Source organism: Haliotis rufescens, unplaced genomic scaffold (genome assembly GCF_023055435.1).
Source record: "Haliotis rufescens isolate VD_foot unplaced genomic scaffold, xgHalRufe1.0.p SCAF_4, whole genome shotgun sequence".
Lineage (NCBI taxonomy): Eukaryota > Metazoa > Mollusca > Gastropoda > Lepetellida > Haliotidae > Haliotis > Haliotis rufescens.
Genome location: NW_025964112.1, coordinates 37,138,351 through 37,155,682, shown reverse-complemented (window position 1 = coordinate 37,155,682; position 17,332 = coordinate 37,138,351). Strand labels below are relative to the sequence as shown.

Sequence of the window (17,332 nt, the reverse complement as noted above, 5' to 3'; positions counted from 1 at the left end):
AGACAATGTTCATCAAATTCATGATATGATCATCGATGATGCACGAGTAACCACACGCCACAAAGCCAAATATAGTAGGCATCTCTCAAGGGAAAGTTCGGAACAGTATGAGGAACTGGGCATAACAAAGGTTTCAGGACGCCATGGCTTCTGATTCCTAATCAGAAACACACAAGGTTTATCATTTACATCTTTTTGATGCCTACCTTGCTGCTTTTGTTGATATGTAACCATGGGTGAGTCTTGGGTTTGCCACAATCAGCCAGAGACTAAACAGCTGTCAAAGCAGTGGAAACATCGTCTTCCATGAAGAAGGCAAAGTATGTTCCATCAGCTGGCAAATGATGGATTCGGTTTTAAGGTATTCCAACGGAATCTTACTGGGGGAATACCTCCCGAAGTTTCAAACCATTCATAGTCAATATTATGCTACTCCGCTTATAGAATATCAAGGCTAAATGTCAAGGAAAAGCCCACTAAAGGTGTCGTTCTCGAGGCCAATGTCTGGGGATAGTATGATGAATAATATTAAGCAACCAACTCCATCGACCCGTGAAGGTTCAGGGGTAGAATAGGTCTTCAGCAACCCATGCTTGCCGTAAAAGGTGACTATGTTTGTCGTAAAAGGCGACTAACGGGATCGGGTGGTCAGGCTCGCTGACTTGGTTGATACATGTTATCGATCCCAATTTCGTGGATCGATGCTCATGATATTAATCACTGGATTGTCTGGTCCAGACTCGATTATTTACAGACCGCCGTCATATAGCTGGAATATTGCTGAGTGCGGCGTAAAACAACAAACCAACCAACCCTGTTAATCCAGACGGTTCAAAAGGAATCTTCCCTTAGCTGGGAATAGCTGGAATATTGCTGAGTGCGGCGTAAAACAACAAACCAACCAACCAAAACCAACTCCATCAACACAGTCCTTCTAGTTAGTTAGACTCAGACCTGCGCAGCACCCCTAGTATGTATAGTGAATGTAGGGTTGAACTCCCCATTTCAGTCGTTTCGGGGCGAGTGGGAGTCTGATGGACAGTCTCCTCCGTCGTATGGAGCAGTATGCCAACAACCTTGAGAAGCTGGTGGATGAGAAGACCATTGAATTGCAGGAGGAGAAGAAGAAGTCGGAAGAACTCCTCTACCAGATACTGCCAAGGTACGTGACGCTGTGCATCTCGGCAAGGGAGGTTTTAAACCATCATACCAAGTTCCATTGACAATGGGCCCGACGGACGTGTTGTTATCTGTGTCGTTATACAATGTGACATTATATCTTTCACTCGTCTGACCATGCTCTTGAAATCACCTTCAGTTCCATATCTGTAGTTATTATGTAAGGGTTATTAAAAAAAATGTATTCAGAGGCTGAAGACATGAACGTTCTGGCTGAGACCCTCAAGGACATGGGTGAAAAATCAAAGGCTGATAACCCAGATGTTTTGAAACAGTAGATGGCAGAATACTTCTCAGGGAGAATCCATAGCCACATCTCCTCCGCGCATACCTCTTGATCACATAACTATATTACACATCCTGCTTAGGTATCTACTTTCATGGGTGAGACTGGTAAAGGTGAGGTCTGGAGGTAAGAGGTGGTTACATTGCTTGAGAGTAAAGAACACTCCACAGCATTTGTCAATTCTTATAATGAGGTTTCTAAAGGGGAAGGCTGGCAATGTCACTCATTGTGTAGTGCTAGTAACTCGGGAGGTGTTGGCTGTAATGCATACTTAGCGTACTGTGCAGAAAAAGACTTCTCGACCATATGCAGTTACTGTATTCAAGGAATTAACACCACATCTCGATACGTGAGCCAAAACGATTATACTTAAAGTTAATATTAAAAAAGTCCTTATTTGCTCCAGCTTGCATGTCGTTGTTATCGTTACCAGTGATCGTTTTACTTTGTTTTCAGATCAGTAGCAAACAGTCTACGCCAAGGCTTTAGAGTCGATCCCGAGGACTTCGAGAATGTCACCATCTACTTCAGTGACGTCTGCGGCTTCACAACCATCTCCGCCATGTCAACACCCTTCCAGGTAAGTTGCTAATCACTATGTAAACACCCTTTCCAATGAGTTGCTAGTTGGTTTGTCATCACACTTACAGGCGAGTCTCTGGAAGCCATGTCAAAACCCTTGAAGACGATTCACCAGTTGCCATGTCAACACCCTTCCATGTGAGTCGCTAGTCGCCACGCCAACACCCTTCCATGTAAGTCGCTAGTCGCCATGCCAACACCCTTCCATGTGAGTCGCTAGTCGTCAAGTCAACACCCTTCCATGTGAGTTGCTAATCGTCATGTCAAAACCCTTCCATGTGAGTCGCTAGTCGCCATGCCAACACCCTTCCATGTGAGTCGCTAGTTGTTATGTCAACACCCTTCCATGTGAGTCGCTAGTCGTCATGTCAAAACCCTTCCATGTGAGTCGCTAGTCGCCATGCCAACACCCTTCCATGTGAGTCGCTAGTCGTCAAGTCAACACCCTTCCATGTGAGTTGCTAATCGTCATGTCAACACCCTTTCAAGTGATTCGCTTGTCACAATGTCAACACCCTTCCATGTGAGTCGCTAGTCGCCATGCCAACACCCTTCCATATGAGTCGCTTGTCACAATGTTAACACTCTTCCATAGGAGTCGCTAGTCGCCATGCCAACACCCTTCCATGTGAGTCGCTTGTCACAATGCCAACACCCTTCCATGTGAGTCGCTAGTCGTCATGTCAACACCCTTCCATGTGAGTCGCTTGTCACAATGTTAACACCCTTCCATGTGAGTCGCTAGTCGTCATGTCAACACCCTTCCATAGGAGTCGCTTGTCACAATGTTAACACCCTTCCATGTGAGTCGCTAGTCGTCATGTCAACACCCTTCCATGTAAGTCACTAGTCGCCATGCCAACACCCTTCCATGTGAGTCGCTTGTCGTCATGTCAACACCCTTCCATGTGAGTCGCTAGTCGTCATGTCAACACCCTTCCATGTGAGTCGCTTGTCACAATGTTAACACCCTTCCATGTGAGTCGCTTGTCGCCATGCCAACACCCTTCCATGTGAGTCGCTTGTCACAATGTTAACACCCTTCCATGTGAGTCGCTTGTCACAATGTCAACACCCTTCCATGTGAGTCGCTTGTCACAATGTCAACACCCTTCCATGTGAGTCGCTAGTCGCCATGTCAACACCCTTCCATGTGAGTCGCTAGTCGTCATGTCAACACCCTTCCGTGTAAGTCACTAGTCGCCATGCCAACACCCTTCCATGTGAGTCGCTTGTCACAATGTTAACACCCTCCATGTGAGTCGCCAGTCGCCTTGCCAACACCCTTCAAAGTGAGTCGCATGTCGTCATGTTAACACCCTTCCATGCGAGTCGCTTGTCACAATGTTAACACCCTTCCATGTGAGTCACTAGTCACAGTAGTTCGTCATTAATGGCATTATAGTTTGTAGGTATCAAGTGCACCTTTTCAGTCCTTTTTGTTTGTTTCGTGTGACAGAGGTATGATTCCAGCGACAAAGACTCTGACGTTTACGCTGCGAACGTTGTTGCATAGGGAACTGTGTGATAGGCAGAGTTAAAAAAAACAACTAATATAATGGGATATGTGATATCCTTTCCAGGTGGTTGACCTTCTCAACGATCTCTACACTTGTTTCGATGCCATTATCGACAGATTTGATGTCTATAAGGTGGGTGATAGTTTAGGTCACGGCGGTTTTCCCCAATGTCCTCCTACAACATAACCGCATCAGTGGTCTAGTGGATAGAGCGTCTGCCCGGAGAGCGAAAGGTCGGGGTTCGAGAAAAGGTTGTCCTTTCCGGTACTGTTCGATCGCCTGCAACGTCATACCAAAAGATGTTAACAATTGTACATGTTGTTACCCTTCCTAGTGCTCGGCATTAAGGGGATAAACAAGGACTGGACAACTCGGAATCAGTGTACTGTGTCAGCACTGTAAAACCGGCATTAGTCAGTATAAGCAGACGCTCACATTAACACACTCACTCACTCACTCACACACACACACATACTCACTCACTCACTCACCCCCCCCCCCCCCCCCCCCCCCCCCCCCCCACACACACACACACACACACACACACACAGCACGTCACTATATAAGTGCAATACTTTTGAATGCGACGTTAAACAGCACATCATCTCACTTCCTGTTATATTAAATCATCACCCACTTCTTTAGTTCAATGATGTATAGCCAGTATTTTCCGTACATAGGTAGAAACAATCGGCGATGCCTACATGGTAGTTTCGGGACTTCCACAAAAGAACGGAAATCGACACGTCTCAGAGATTGCCCGGATGTCACTGGCTTTGCTGAAAGAGGTCGACATGTTCAAAATTCGACACTTGCCAGACGAAAGGCTCTTGTTGCGCATTGGCTTGCACTCAGGTATGTTAAATTCGCGATATTTCAGTCCACTCTGTATAAGGTATGAATGTAATAAATATTTCAGACCATTTGATGATGATGGTTGGAACATGAAATTAGTTGCCGAATTATGTTATGGCGCGATCCTTACTGTTTTATTGGCCAAATCTTTTGAGATATACGTTAATAAATCATTGTTGTTAAACTGAGGCACATATTCCTGGACCAATTCAAGTTGAACTTCCTATATGCATCTTTTGTAAGCAGCCTTCGTAAACAATCTGCATCACATATTGTTCCCTCATCAAGTTCTACACGTTATACTTGTTCAAATAACGTACATTTAGAATCATGTATGATAATTTCATATATACTTGGACGTACCAGTATTCATTGTCATTTGTTGGTTGGTTGGTTTGTTGTTTGACGCCGCACTCAGCAATATTCCAGCTATATGACGGCGGTCTGTAAATAATCGAGTCTGGACCAGACAATCCAGTGATTAATATCATGAGCATCGATCCAAGCAATTGGGATCGATGACATGCATCAACCAAGTCAGCGAGCCTGCATTGTTTATTTGTAATAATACACATGTAATGATGCTGCAGTGCTGTTCATAGTCTCATACACGCTTTCCTTATACCTTTCAAATCGACCCTACAGGCAACACTAGAAAATGGTCAGATATTTCTTGACAAGTGTCTTGTAGTAGATCCGAATGGTCTTGTTCTTAAATGATAACCAATCGGTATCTCTTGCATTTAACATCACTTCTAAATCATCTTACCTGGAAAGCGTATGTAATAAACATGTTGTCTCCAGGACCCGTTGTTGCTGGAGTCGTCGGTCTGAAGATGCCCCGGTACTGCCTCTTCGGTGATACAGTAAATACTGCCTCCCGGATGGAATCTCATGGGGAAGGTAACATCTCAATACACCTAGGTGTCACTACACCGTGTCTCCTTTCATCATTTGACCTACGGTTTTTTTGGTTGTTTGTTGTTTAACGCCGCACGCAGCGTTCCGTGTATTTCACAGTGGCATGTAAATAATCGTTTGACTAAAGGTTTGCAAACTTCACAGGACCTTGGCTTGTGCGAACAATCCACAGCAGGTTGTTAGGTCCTGCCAGCCTATCGTCTTTTAATATAAGTAACTTGACCTCTGCCTTAGTCGCTGATTCACGCACCTGCTTCTTTCCACATAATGGTTCTATCAAGGTTTAGCTCCTTGATATTGTGAGCAAAGATCCACGCCATGCGTTAACACCAATCAACCAAGTCACCGTGCAGGACCACCTGATCTATTGGTCCCATCTAGACTAACACTTATTCTCCGAATAGATATTACTTTGATAAAAACAAGCGGCCACATATAATTTGAAAGTAAGATGGGAGATTCAGCCTGAACCTATGGCAAATCTAGACTTGCTTGACAGGTTTCATACATTAGGATGACACCTCCAGGAAGTGACGTCATCGTCCACAAATTGTCCAGGTGTGGTATGTTCTTATGGTTTTTTATTTGCCTTCAAACCTCCGCAGTTTCTTCCGAGTCAAGGAGTCCTTATGAACACAGGAAATGCTTTGCTTGACTAAAGGTTTGCGAACTTCATTCCCCCCCCCCACCCCCCACCCCCGACTGTGCGAACAATCCACAGCAGGTTGATCCAGTGAAATGATCACAGTCACTTACACCCATATCTGAGACCCGTATCATATCAAGGTGATAGACCATGATGTTACTGAACTACTCTTCAAAACGGCCCCTGGGTGTGAATACCTATAATTGTGTCAGGCAACAAACACATACTTTCTTATGCAAATTGTGTCAGTAGCAGGTCTACCGGTGGGGCAGGATATATTAACCCTTTTTCTCGAACGCCTTGGCATCACTGATTTACAGTGATCCATTTATATAGTTTTCACCGCCATTCTGGTTTTTACCCCAAATGGAATCTGTTTCGTCGGATAATTGAGACTGGTTATTCTCTGGTGTTGACTTTTTATATTTATTTGGGTTGAAAGGTTACGACTGTTATAACCTCACACTGGCATAAAGCTGAGGTAGCAGTGAAGCTTAAATATATCGAACGTTGCTCTAATACAAAATACTCTTTTACAGAATCACGAACAGTAAACTACGGTTATAACGAACTCAAAGGGACCACTAATTTTAGTTCGTTATAACCGTAGTTCGTTATAAACATATATACAGCACATATGCAGCAAATAGCTGGGACCCCAAAAAACAGTTCGTTATAACCGCCAGTTCGTTATAAGCGTGTTCGTTATAAACGTAGTTTACTGTATTTGATATCACATACATATGTACTCGAATGAGAGCTATTGGATGCAACAGATGAAAAGACGTAAGGGCGATAATATAATACATTTTTCAAATTTAAGATATATTCAGAGAATATAAATGATATGCTTTCCCTAGTATGCTGATTCATGGATCCAGATTGTATTGGAAATGTGCCCCAGAATTGTGCAAGCAAATCTTTCTCTTCCAGCAGGTATTTTGCAAGGGTACATAAAATCCCCTCTGGAATACGCGGCCTATGTAGTTTGTAATGCAATTTACAAATGGGAGCTGTTGTAGGGAATTATCCTCTGATCAGCATCACTGGTCGTGTGTTTATATTTATAAGGAACGAGAGAGAGAGAGAGAGAGAGAGAGAGAGAGAGAGAGAGAGAGAGAGAGAGAGAGAGAGAGAGAGAGAGAGAGAGAGAGAGAGAGAGAGAGAGAGAGAGAGAGAGAGAGTGGAGTGTTACGCTGTTTACTTGTCATATTTTCGCAATATTACGGCGGGGACACGAGTCATGACCTTCACACTTTGTACATGTAGAGTATCGAACCCTGGTCTCTGCTCGAAAACAACTAGCCTCAATAATTAGGAATAAATATGGTTCTAATGTATCCTTTCAGAACTGAAGATTCACATTAGTGGAAGCACAGCGGGCCTTTTGGGGAGGTTCGACATGTTCAACCTGAAGTCAAGAGGATCTGTTGAGATAAAAGTATATGACCTTCTGCAACGTTTTCTTGTTAGGTTTCCTTTAGACGTCATACCTGACGCTCAGTAACTCAATGTCTGCCACATTGTAGATTTGCCAAGACGCTAGCCAGGAGATTTTTTAATATCAAACTTAATGCACATTATTACCTACGAGGGCAAACATAGCGGGGTTCATAAAAATCATATGTGCCTTATGGTCACACATGTCACGAGACAACAGTGTATTGTTTTCGTCATCCGGACGGCATTGTTGACGTCATTCGAATCTTATTGTGACGTGAGGTCTGAATAACGTTACACTAGAAACGACATCATAGCTCATGAATGTTGACGTCATAGCTCATGAATGTTGACGTCATTCGACAAATTGTGGTACCGCTGCATTTGCGACTTGCTGTCCTCGGTAAACACTAAAATTCGTCTTGTATGTAGACATCTCCTTCGGTAATAAATAGAACGTTATATTCGTGTTCATGTCATACTATGTTTACGACACTCATGCCGAAATCCGGTATCATCAAACCTTATTCCCCTAATGATAAGCCTACAACTTTTAAGTTTTATGTATCACTGCATGCATACATATTGGTACGGCGTTTTTATAATTTTAGGGCAAGGGACTAATGGAGACATACTGGCTGCTCGGAGTGACCAACTGACGCAGTCCCTGATGAACTATTTCGTTGTCTCTGTGCCTAGACTTGTCCTGTAATGCAGCTACTCTATAGATTACCCGTTCACGAATATCCAGGCGACATATGAAACGTACTAGTATTCATATTGAAGGAACATTTTTAAGTGGTGTCTCTCTATCACGATACGCCAACTGCAGCTGGCTATACTGACAAAACTTGCCTAGGAACAAACTGTTATATTTTGTCTAGCAATGGCATCCTATACTTCAAATACAACAGCTTTAGCCTTGAATCAATTGAAACGTCTTGAAATTACCCTGCCCACCAGTAGCTACATACTCTGATGTGTGTGTGCTGTAGCCGTCCACTAACCAGTTGCTACACTCTACTAACCGCCCACCCACTAGTAGCTACACCCTACTAACCGTCAACCCACCAGTAGCTACATACTCTGATGTGTGTGTGTGCTGTAGCCGTCCACTAACCAGTTGCTACACTCTACTAACCGCCCACCCACTAGTAGCTACACCCTACTACTACACCCTACTAACCGTCAAACCACCAGTAGCTACATACTCTGATGTGTGTGTGTGCTGTAGCCGTCCACTAACCAGTTGCTACACTCTACTAACCGCCCACCCACAAGTAGCTACATACTCTGATGTGTGAGTGCTGTAGCCGTCCACTAACCAGTTGCTACACTCTACTAACCGTCCACCCACCAGTAGCTACACGCTACTAACCGTCCACCCACCAGTAGCTACATACGCTGATGTGTGTGTGCTGTAGCCTCCACTAACCACTTGCTACACTCTACTAACCGCCCACCCACTAGTAGCTACACCCTACTAACCGTCCACCCACCAGTAGCTACACGCTACTAACCGTCCACCCACCAGTAGCTACATAGGCTGATGTGTGTGTGCTGTAGCCTCCACTAACCACTTGCTACACTCTACTAACCGTTCACCCACCAGTAGCTACATAGGCTGATGTGTGTGTGCTGTAGCCGTCCACTGATCAGTTGCTACACTCTACTAATCGTCCACCCACTAGTAGCTACATGCTACTAACCGTCCACCCACCAGTAGCTACATACTCTGATGTGTGTGTGTGCTGTAGCCGTCCACTAACCAGTTGCTACACTCTACTAACCGCCCACCCACTAGTAGCTACACCCTACTAACCGTCAAACCACCAGTAGCTACATACTCTGATGTGTGTGTGTGCTGTAGCCGTCCACTAACCAGTTGCTACACTCTACTAACCGCCCACCCACAAGTAGCTACATACTCTGATGTGTGAGTGCTGTAGCCGTCCACTAACCAGTTGCTACACTCTACTAACCGTCCACCCACCAGTAGCTACACGCTACTAACCGTCCACCCACCAGTAGCTACATACGCTGATGTGTGTGTGCTGTAGCCTCCACTAACCACTTGCTACACTCTACTAACCGCCCACCCACTAGTAGCTACACCCTACTAACCGTCCACCCACCGGTAGCTACACGCTACTAACCGTCCACCCACCAGTAGCTACATAGGCTGATGTGTGTGTGCTGTAGCCTCCACTAACCACTTGCTACACTCTACTAACCGTTCACCCACCAGTAGCTACATAGGCTGATGTGTGTGTGCTGTAGCCGTCCACTGATCAGTTGCTACACTCTACTAACCGTCCATCCACTAGTAGCTACATGCTACTAACCGTCAACCCACCAGTAGCTACATACGCTGATGTGTGTGTGCTGTAGCCTCCACTAACCACTTGCTACACTCTACTAACCGTTCACCCACCAGTAGCTACATAGGCTGATGTGTGTGTGCTGTAGCCGTCCACTAACCAGTTGCTACACTCTACTAACCGTCCACCCACCAGTAGCTACATAGGCTGATGTGTGTGTGCTGTAGCCGTCCACTGATCAGTTGCTACACTCTACTAACCGTCCACCCACTAGTAGCTACATGCTACTAACCGTCCACCCACCAGTAGCTACATAGGCTGATGTGTGTGTGCTGTAGCCGTCCACTAACCAGTTGCTACACTCTACTAACCGTCTACCCACCAGTAGCTACATAGGCTGTGTGTGCTGTAACCTTCCACCCACCAGTAGCTACATAGGCTGTGTGTGCTGTAACCGTCCACCCACCAGTAGCTACATAGGCTGATGTGTGTGTGCTGTAACCGTCCACCCACCAGTAACTACATAGGCTGTGTGTGCTGTAACCGTCCACCCACCAGTAACTACATAGGCTGTGTGTGCTGTAACCGTCCACCCACCAGTAGCTACATAGGCTGTGTGTGCTGTAACCGTCCACCCACCAGTAACTACATAGGCTGTGTGTGCTGTAACCGTCCACCCACCAGTAACTACATAGGCTGTGTGTGCTGTAACCGTCCACCCACCAGTAACTACATAGGCTGTGTGTGCTGTAACCGTCCACCCACCAGTAACTACATAGGCTGTGTGTGCTGTAACCGTCCACCCACCAGTAACTACATAGGCTGTGTGTGCTGTAACCGTCCACCCACCAGTAGCTACATAGGCTGATGTGTGTGTGCTGTAACCGTCCACCCACCAGTAACTACATAGGCTGTGTGTGCTGTAACCGTCCACCCACCAGTAGCTACATAGGCTGTGTGTGCTGTAACCGTCCACCCACCAGTAACTACATAGGCTGTGTGTGCTGTAACCGTCCACCCACCAGTAACTACATAGGCTGTGTGTGCTGTAACCGTCCACCCACCAGTAACTACATAGTCTGTGTGTGCTGTAACCGTCCACCCACCAGTAACTACATAGGCTGTGTGTGCTGTAACCGTCCACCCACCAGTAACTACATAGGCTGTGTGTGCTGTAACCGTCCACCCACCAGTAACTACATAGGCTGTGTGTGCTGTAACCGTCCACCCACCAGTAACTACATAGGCTGTGTGTGCTGCAACAGTCCACCCACCAGTAACTACATAGGCTGTGTGTGCTGTAACCGTCCACCCACCAGTAACTACATAGGCTGTGTGTGCTGTAACCGTCCACCCACCAGTAACTACATAGGCTGTGTGTGCTGTAACCGTCCACCCACCAGTAACTACATAGGCTGTGTGTGCTGTAACCGTCCACCCACCAGTAACTACATAGGCTGTGTGTGCTGTAACCGTCCACCCACCAGTAACTACATAGGCTGTGTGTGCTGTAACCGTCCACCCACCAGTAACTACATAGGCTGTGTGTGCTGTAACCGTCCACCCACCAGTAACTACATAGGATGTGTGTGCTGTAACCGTCCACCCACCAGTAACTACATAGGCTGTGTGTGCTGTAACCGTCTACCCACCAGTAGCTACATAGGCTGATGTGTGTGTGCTGTAACCGTCCACCCTCCAGTAGCTACATAGGCTGATGTGTGTGTGCTGTAACCGTCTACCCACCAGTAGCTACATAGGCTGATGTGTGTGTGCTGTAACCGTCCACCCACCAGTAGCTACATAGTCTGTGTGTGCTGTAACCGTCCACCCACCAGTAACTACATAGGCTGTGTGTGCTGTAACCGTCCACCCACCAGTAACTACATAGGCTGTGTGTGCTGTAACCGTCCACCCACCAGTAACTACATAGGCTGTGTGTGCTGTAACCGTCCACCCACCAGTAACTACATAGGCTGTGTGTGCTGCAACAGTCCACCCACCAGTAACTACATAGGCTGTGTGTGCTGTAACCGTCCACCCACCAGTAACTACATAGGCTGTGTGTGCTGTAACCGTCCACCCACCAGTAACTACATAGGCTGTGTGTGCTGTAACCGTCCACCCACCAGTAACTACATAGGCTGTGTGTGCTGTAACCGTCCACCCACCAGTAACTACATAGGCTGTGTGTGCTGTAACCGTCCACCCACCAGTAACTACATAGGCTGTGTGTGCTGTAACCGTCCACCCACCAGTAACTACATAGGCTGTGTGTGCTGTAACCGTCCACCCACCAGTAACTACATAGGCTGTGTGTGCTGTAACCGTCCACCCACCAGTAACTACATAGGCTGTGTGTGCTGTAACCGTCCACCCACCAGTAACTACATAGGCTGTGTGTGCTGTAACCGTCCACCCACCAGTAGCTACATAGGCTGATGTGTGTGTGCTGTAACCGTCCACCCACCAGTAACTACATAGGCTGTGTGTGCTGTAACCGTCCACCCACCAGTAGCTACATAGGCTGTGTGTGCTGTAACCGTCCACCCACCAGTAACTACATAGGCTGTGTGTGCTGTAACCGTCCACCCACCAGTAACTACATAGGCTGTGTGTGCTGTAACCGTCCACCCACCAGTAACTACATAGTCTGTGTGTGCTGTAACCGTCCACCCACCAGTAACTACATAGGCTGTGTGTGCTGTAACCGTCCACCCACCAGTAACTACATAGGCTGTGTGTGCTGTAACCGTCCACCCACCAGTAACTACATAGGCTGTGTGTGCTGTAACCGTCCACCCACCAGTAACTACATAGGCTGTGTGTGCTGCAACAGTCCACCCACCAGTAACTACATAGGCTGTGTGTGCTGTAACCGTCCACCCACCAGTAACTACATAGGCTGTGTGTGCTGTAACCGTCCACCCACCAGTAACTACATAGGCTGTGTGTGCTGTAACCGTCCACCCACCAGTAACTACATAGGCTGTGTGTGCTGTAACCGTCCACCCACCAGTAACTACATAGGCTGTGTGTGCTGTAACCGTCCACCCACCAGTAACTACATAGGCTGTGTGTGCTGTAACCGTCCACCCACCAGTAACTACATAGGCTGTGTGTGCTGTAACCGTCCACCCACCAGTAACTACATAGGCTGTGTGTGCTGTAACCGTCCACCCACCAGTAACTACATAGGCTGTGTGTGCTGTAACCGTCTACCCACCAGTAGCTACATAGGCTGATGTGTGTGTGCTGTAACCGTCCACCCTCCAGTAGCTACATAGGCTGATGTGTGTGTGCTGTAACCGTCTACCCACCAGTAGCTACATAGGCTGATGTGTGTGTGCTGTAACCGTCCACCCACCAGTAGCTACATAGGCTGTGTGTGCTGTAACCGTCTACCCACCAGTAGCTACATAGGCTGATGTGTGTGTGCTGTAACCGTTCACCCACCAGTAGCTACATAGGCTGTGTGTGCTGTAACCGTCCACCCACCAGTAACTACATAGGCTGTGTGTGCTGTAACCGTCCACCCACCAGTAACTACATAGGCTGTGTGTGCTGTAACCGTCCACCCACCAGTAGCTACATAGGCTGTGTGTGCTGTAACCGTCCACCCACCAGTAACTACATAGGCTGTGTGTGCTGTAACCGTCCACCCACCAGTAACTACATAGGCTGTGTGTGCTGTAACCGTCCACCCACCAGTAGCTACATAGGCTGTGTGTGCTGTAACCGTCCACCCACCAGTAACTACATAGGCTGTGTGTGCTGTAACCGTCCACCCACCAGTAGCTACATAGGCTGTGTGTGCTGTAACCGTCCACCCACCAGTAACTACATAGGCTGTGTGTGCTGTAACCGTCCACCCACCAGTAACTACATAGGCTGTGTGTGCTGTAACCGTCCACCCACCAGTAGCTACATAGGCTGTGTGTGCTGTAACCGTCCACCCACCAGTAACTACATAGGCTGTGTGTGCTGTAACCGTCCACCCACCAGTAACTACATAGGCTGTGTGTGCTGTAACCGTCCACCCACCAGTAACTACATAGGCTGTGTGTGCTGTAACCGTCTACCCACCAGTAGCTACATAGGCTGATGTGTGTGTGCTGTAACCGTCCACCCTCCAGTAGCTACATAGGCTGATGTGTGTGTGCTGTAACCGTCTACCCACCAGTAGCTACATAGGCTGATGTGTGTGTGCTGTAACCGTCCACCCACCAGTAGCTACATAGGCTGTGTGTGCTGTAACCGTCTACCCACCAGTAGCTACATAGGCTGATGTGTGTGTGCTGTAACCGTCCACCCACCAGTAGCTACATAGGCTGTGTGTGCTGTAACCGTCCACCCACCAGTAACTACATAGGCTGTGTGTGCTGTAACCGTCCACTAACCAGAAGGTACACATATAATGATGTTGATGTGTCTACATCTAGTAACTGACTGTGTGCCCTGTAATAATTATTATGACACATATATCAATATAGGCTGTCATCATTCCGATATCATCCACGAGGTAATGACATTCTTGTATTTAAGGTATATGGATGAAAATAAGATGTCTTATATATGACACATGCATCGTGACGGTTCACTTAGCGCACATGAATTATGACACCGAACGTCAATACTGACACATGCTAATTATACAGTCCGATTGGAGTCCTGCAGCATTTGACACTGTTATACAAAGGCTGGTCAAAAGGTTCTAAGCCTGACTAACTTTCAAAGTCAAAAGACGATCACTGGTGCCTTCTATGTAGATTTTCTTTGTCGCCTGAGAAATTCTATCAAAGAAATGTGGATTCGAAGAGCTTCCTCACCCTCCATACTCGTCAGACCTGGCACCAAGTGATTTCCACCTGTTTCCTAAACTGAAAGAGCACTATCGTGGAAAGCGCAATGACGACGACGATGACCTCACAGCTGCCGTCTTTGGGTTTTTCAGAGTGGCTTTAGAAAACTTCTTCCTGACTAGAATTGAAAATCTTCACTATCAATATGAGAAGTGTATTGAAATTCAGGGCGATTACGTTGCAAAATAAAATAAAAAAACACTTTCACAATTGTAGGTTGTGTTTGTTAGACTTAGAACATTTTGACCAGGCCTCGTAGGACTTTGAATTTGTTTAATCTTTTAATTGCCATGTCTTAGATATTTTTCAACACGTAAGTGTTGTTTGAACAAACGTATGTCTGCCCGAAGTGCTGGACATTTTCAGATCACATAAATGTTTAGTTCAGCTACTGCCACATGGTGAGTGCACACATAGCAGTATTCATTTCCTGTGATGTCGTGTATTGTGTGTGGTAAGTCGACATTGTTACCTTTGTCTGGATCAATATCGTCATTGACTGATCCGTTATGCGTATACAGTGAAACCTCGTTAATCCAGACTCCTGTCATCCGGGCAATATATCGCAGCCATCATTCGTTAAATCGGACAGTTGTTTGTCTGAATGAACTTTAAGAGATGCAGTTCGGAGTAACAAGGTTTCACGAAACCTTTTATTTCTGGAAAATTCAAGTTGCAATGTTTTATCTAAATATAAATAATAGCTCACCAACAACGGCTACAAATATACCATACATTTAAAAAAAAATTAAATATGGATTTTGTAAGCCCATACCACATTTTTCTTTAAATCACCATGTCTTGTCTCAACCTTTTTCTAAAGTGAAATAAATGTGTTTGAAGATGTCACGGAGCTTTTGTTTTTGTCAGACAGTGGAAATGTATATTTTTAGAAAGCGGTAAAGTGAAAGCAAAAAAACCTCTCTCCATAATTATACGAAATATCTGCTGAAAGCAGAGACCCTATCAACGATTCCGACTGTCATGATAAGCGACAAACCCCTTTTCACAGCCACAAGAAATCTCTGCTCACAGCGCAGTCCATTGTACGATTCCGGCTAACCACGAGCATGTGTTTTTGAATCTCTTTCAAATAGTGATGATACCAGGTGTTCTCGAAAGGTAACCGGATCCTGCCCCACTGGTGGCACCCGTCACACACACATGCAAAAGCAAGTCAATTATTCACATGAACAAGACGGGAAAATATGTCAAAATAGGGAATTGCATCGGACATCATTTTTGTCACTGATGCGTCAAATGTGGAAACACATTAGCATGTGTTTATGAAAAACTGTTATGCATCAGTTGTTGATGCCAGGTGTTCGCGAAAAGGTGAGTGTATTCGTGGGTATCCGTCACTCATTGCCTGAAGGGGTGGAATAGGTCTTCAGCAACCCATGCTTGCCGTAAAAGGCGACTATACTTGTCGTAAGAGGCGACTAACGGGATCGGGTGGTGAAGCTCGCTGACTTGGTTCATGCATGTCATCGTATTGCGTAGATCGATGCTCATGATGTCAATCACTGGATTGTGTGGACCAGACTCGATTATTTACAGTCCGCAGTCATATAGCTGGGATATTGCTGAGTGCAGCGTTAAACAACAAACAAACAAACAAACAAACATTGCCTGAATGTTTGAACACAAGGTTGTGTTATCATGACCTCGGTGCATATGTACTAGGTTATCCTGCGTCCGTATCCACGCATCGCTTTACTTATGCTGGAATTAGTATGGATGGTTTCAGTCTCATATGTATCGATCGATGGAAATGGTCAGTAAATCAATTAATTGTTCTCATGCCTTTCAGCTCGTGACAAAACGTATTAAGTCGCGATAGCAGAAAAATGACACGGAGAAAGTAATCATCTAAAAGAGTTATTGTCAAAATTATATTTTGTGGTCATATATTCTTCTGTGGCATAAACTGCAGGTTTCGTTCTCATGAATATGGAAAGGGGATTTGTGGCTGTGGCTGGCTGTGGCTGCTCCGGGCCGACCAATCCTTTTTTAATTCCCATAAGACCGAACGCCATGCAAGGTAACAACAAGTACCATCTTTCATTGGTATGACGCGAAAGTGGAGCGTACAACTGACCTTCAACTCTCCGGGCAGGCTCTCTATCTACGGAGTCACTGCATAACACAACAGCAACTTTCCGGCATAAAATAAATGACACATATCGATGACATTGATAACTTCCCTGAAAGTCGCTTGCTACTCTGATTGACGAAACATACTTATGAAGTATTCACACATTGATACCAGTATATAGTTCTAGAGATAGTAGGTCCATAGTATTCATGTGCACTTTTGATTTAACTCAGCATCTACAGCATCCCAATAATACAAATTGAAAATAGGGAAACAAATGGTGTTTTGAAACAGTGACGTGCGAATTAGTAGAAACACGTTATTTGTATCTGTCTACACATGCGCCTCAACACACTGATGACGATTGGGGTTTATTCCAATACATTGCTGTGTCTACCGACCGTCTCCGTGGTGTAGTGGTAGAGCGTTCGCCCGGAGAGTGGAAGGTCCGGGGTTCGATCCCCGGCCGCGTCATCCCAAAAGACGTTAAAAGATGGCACTTATTGTTGCCCTGTCTAGCGCTCGGCATAACGGGGCTTAAACTAGGACTGGTCGGCTCGGAGTCAGTATACTGTGTCTGAGTGGGGTATTCAAGTTAAACTGCGGCATGGTATCTCAGTGT

The 17,332-nt window shown here is 46.0% G+C and overlaps 1 protein-coding gene across 1 annotated transcript; it reads left to right on the top strand.

Annotated features, from left to right (window-relative positions):
• The first annotated feature begins 1,016 nt into the window (after positions 1–1,016).
• On the top strand, positions 1,017–8,577 carry LOC124134726 (atrial natriuretic peptide receptor 2-like). Its single transcript, XM_048382292.1, has 7 exons — positions 1,017–1,162; positions 1,922–2,045; positions 3,631–3,699; positions 4,248–4,422; positions 5,227–5,325; positions 7,339–7,430; positions 8,041–8,577. The coding sequence occupies exons 1-7, from the start codon at positions 1,035–1,037 to the stop codon at positions 8,086–8,088; spliced, it is 735 nt and encodes a 244-aa protein (XP_048238249.1). The 5' UTR covers positions 1,017–1,034; the 3' UTR covers positions 8,089–8,577.
• The last annotated feature ends 8,755 nt before the right edge of the window (positions 8,578–17,332 follow it).

Excerpts from the sequence above, each read along its gene's own strand:
- LOC124134726 (XM_048382292.1), top strand. The coding sequence starts at position 1,035 with ATGGACAGTCTCCTCCGTCGTATGGAGCAGTATGCCAACAACCTTGAG. Across the intron at positions 3,700-4,247 it reads ACAGATTTGATGTCTATAAG|GTAGAAACAATCGGCGATGC; the intron begins GTGGGTGATAGT and ends TTCCGTACATAG. Across the intron at positions 4,423-5,226 it reads GCGCATTGGCTTGCACTCAG|GACCCGTTGTTGCTGGAGTC; the intron begins GTATGTTAAATT and ends TGTTGTCTCCAG.